This window comes from Merops nubicus, unplaced genomic scaffold (assembly GCF_000691845.1).
Source record: "Merops nubicus isolate BGI_N331 unplaced genomic scaffold, ASM69184v1 scaffold25279, whole genome shotgun sequence".
In the NCBI taxonomy this organism is placed as follows: Eukaryota; Metazoa; Chordata; class Aves; order Coraciiformes; family Meropidae; genus Merops; species Merops nubicus.
Genome location: NW_008629337.1, coordinates 1,535 through 2,335, shown reverse-complemented (window position 1 = coordinate 2,335; position 801 = coordinate 1,535). Strand labels below are relative to the sequence as shown.

At 65.5% G+C, this 801-nt stretch overlaps 1 protein-coding gene across 1 annotated transcript in view; it reads left to right on the top strand.

Moving 5' to 3' along the window:
* Nucleotides 1–4: 4 nt before the first annotated feature.
* The window catches only part of LOC103779348 (tripartite motif-containing protein 46-like), a gene marked incomplete at both ends in the record, with an annotated part of 1,364 nt that continues 567 nt past the window's right edge, over nucleotides 5–801 (top strand). Inside the window, 3 exons of the mRNA XM_008946972.1 lie at nucleotides 5–187; nucleotides 307–465; nucleotides 611–706. Coding sequence (XP_008945220.1) covers nucleotides 5–187; nucleotides 307–465; nucleotides 611–706 — 438 coding nt within the window. The remainder of the gene's footprint in view (nucleotides 188–306; nucleotides 466–610; nucleotides 707–801) is intronic.

The following is an 801-nucleotide window of genomic DNA, read 5'->3' as shown; positions in this document are numbered from 1 at the left end:
CCAGACCATCAACATCAGCGCCGCCATCATGTGCCAGTTCTGCAAACCCCCGCAGCTGGAGGCCACCAAGGGCTGCACGGAGTGCAAGTCCAGCTTCTGCAATGAGTGCTTCAAGCTCTACCACCCCTGGGGCACCCAGAAAGCCCAGCACGAGCCCACGCCCCCCACCCTCACGTTCCGCCCCAAGGTATGGCCTCCCTGTCAGGGTCTTCAAAATCTGCTGGGGACTTTGCGGGTACTGGGTTCGGGGGGACCCTGCACGGGGTTGGGCACAGAGCCCCGCTGAGCTCCCCTCTGCCCATGCAGGGGTTGATGTGCCCGGAGCACAAGGAGGAGGTGACTCACTACTGCAAGACCTGCCAGCGGCTGGGGGGTCAGCGCCGCACGGTGCGACCGTTTTTTGTGCGACGCACTCACACCAGCCACAAGATCACCCCGGTGCTCAGCGCCTACCAGGCCCTCAGGGTAAGGCTGCTGGGGCCGTGTTCGGAGTGGCCGTGGGGCTCAGCGGGGGAATCGGGGGCACTGGCAGAGCAGATGGGGTGTGCGGGTCGAGGGTGTGGGGGTTGCCAGCGCCTCGCCTCGCCTCGCCTCACCTCCTTCCCTGCAGGAGAAGCTGACGAAGAGCCTCGCTTACATCCTGAGCAGCCAGGACACGGTGCAGACCCAGATTGCTGAGCTGGAGGAGACAGTGAAGCACACGGAGGTGAGGACAGAAGGTGCCTGCCTGTCCCTGAGCTGTCCCTAGGCAGGGGGTGGCACGGCCAGCCTGGGTCCCTGCACTGAGGCCCGCTGGACCCG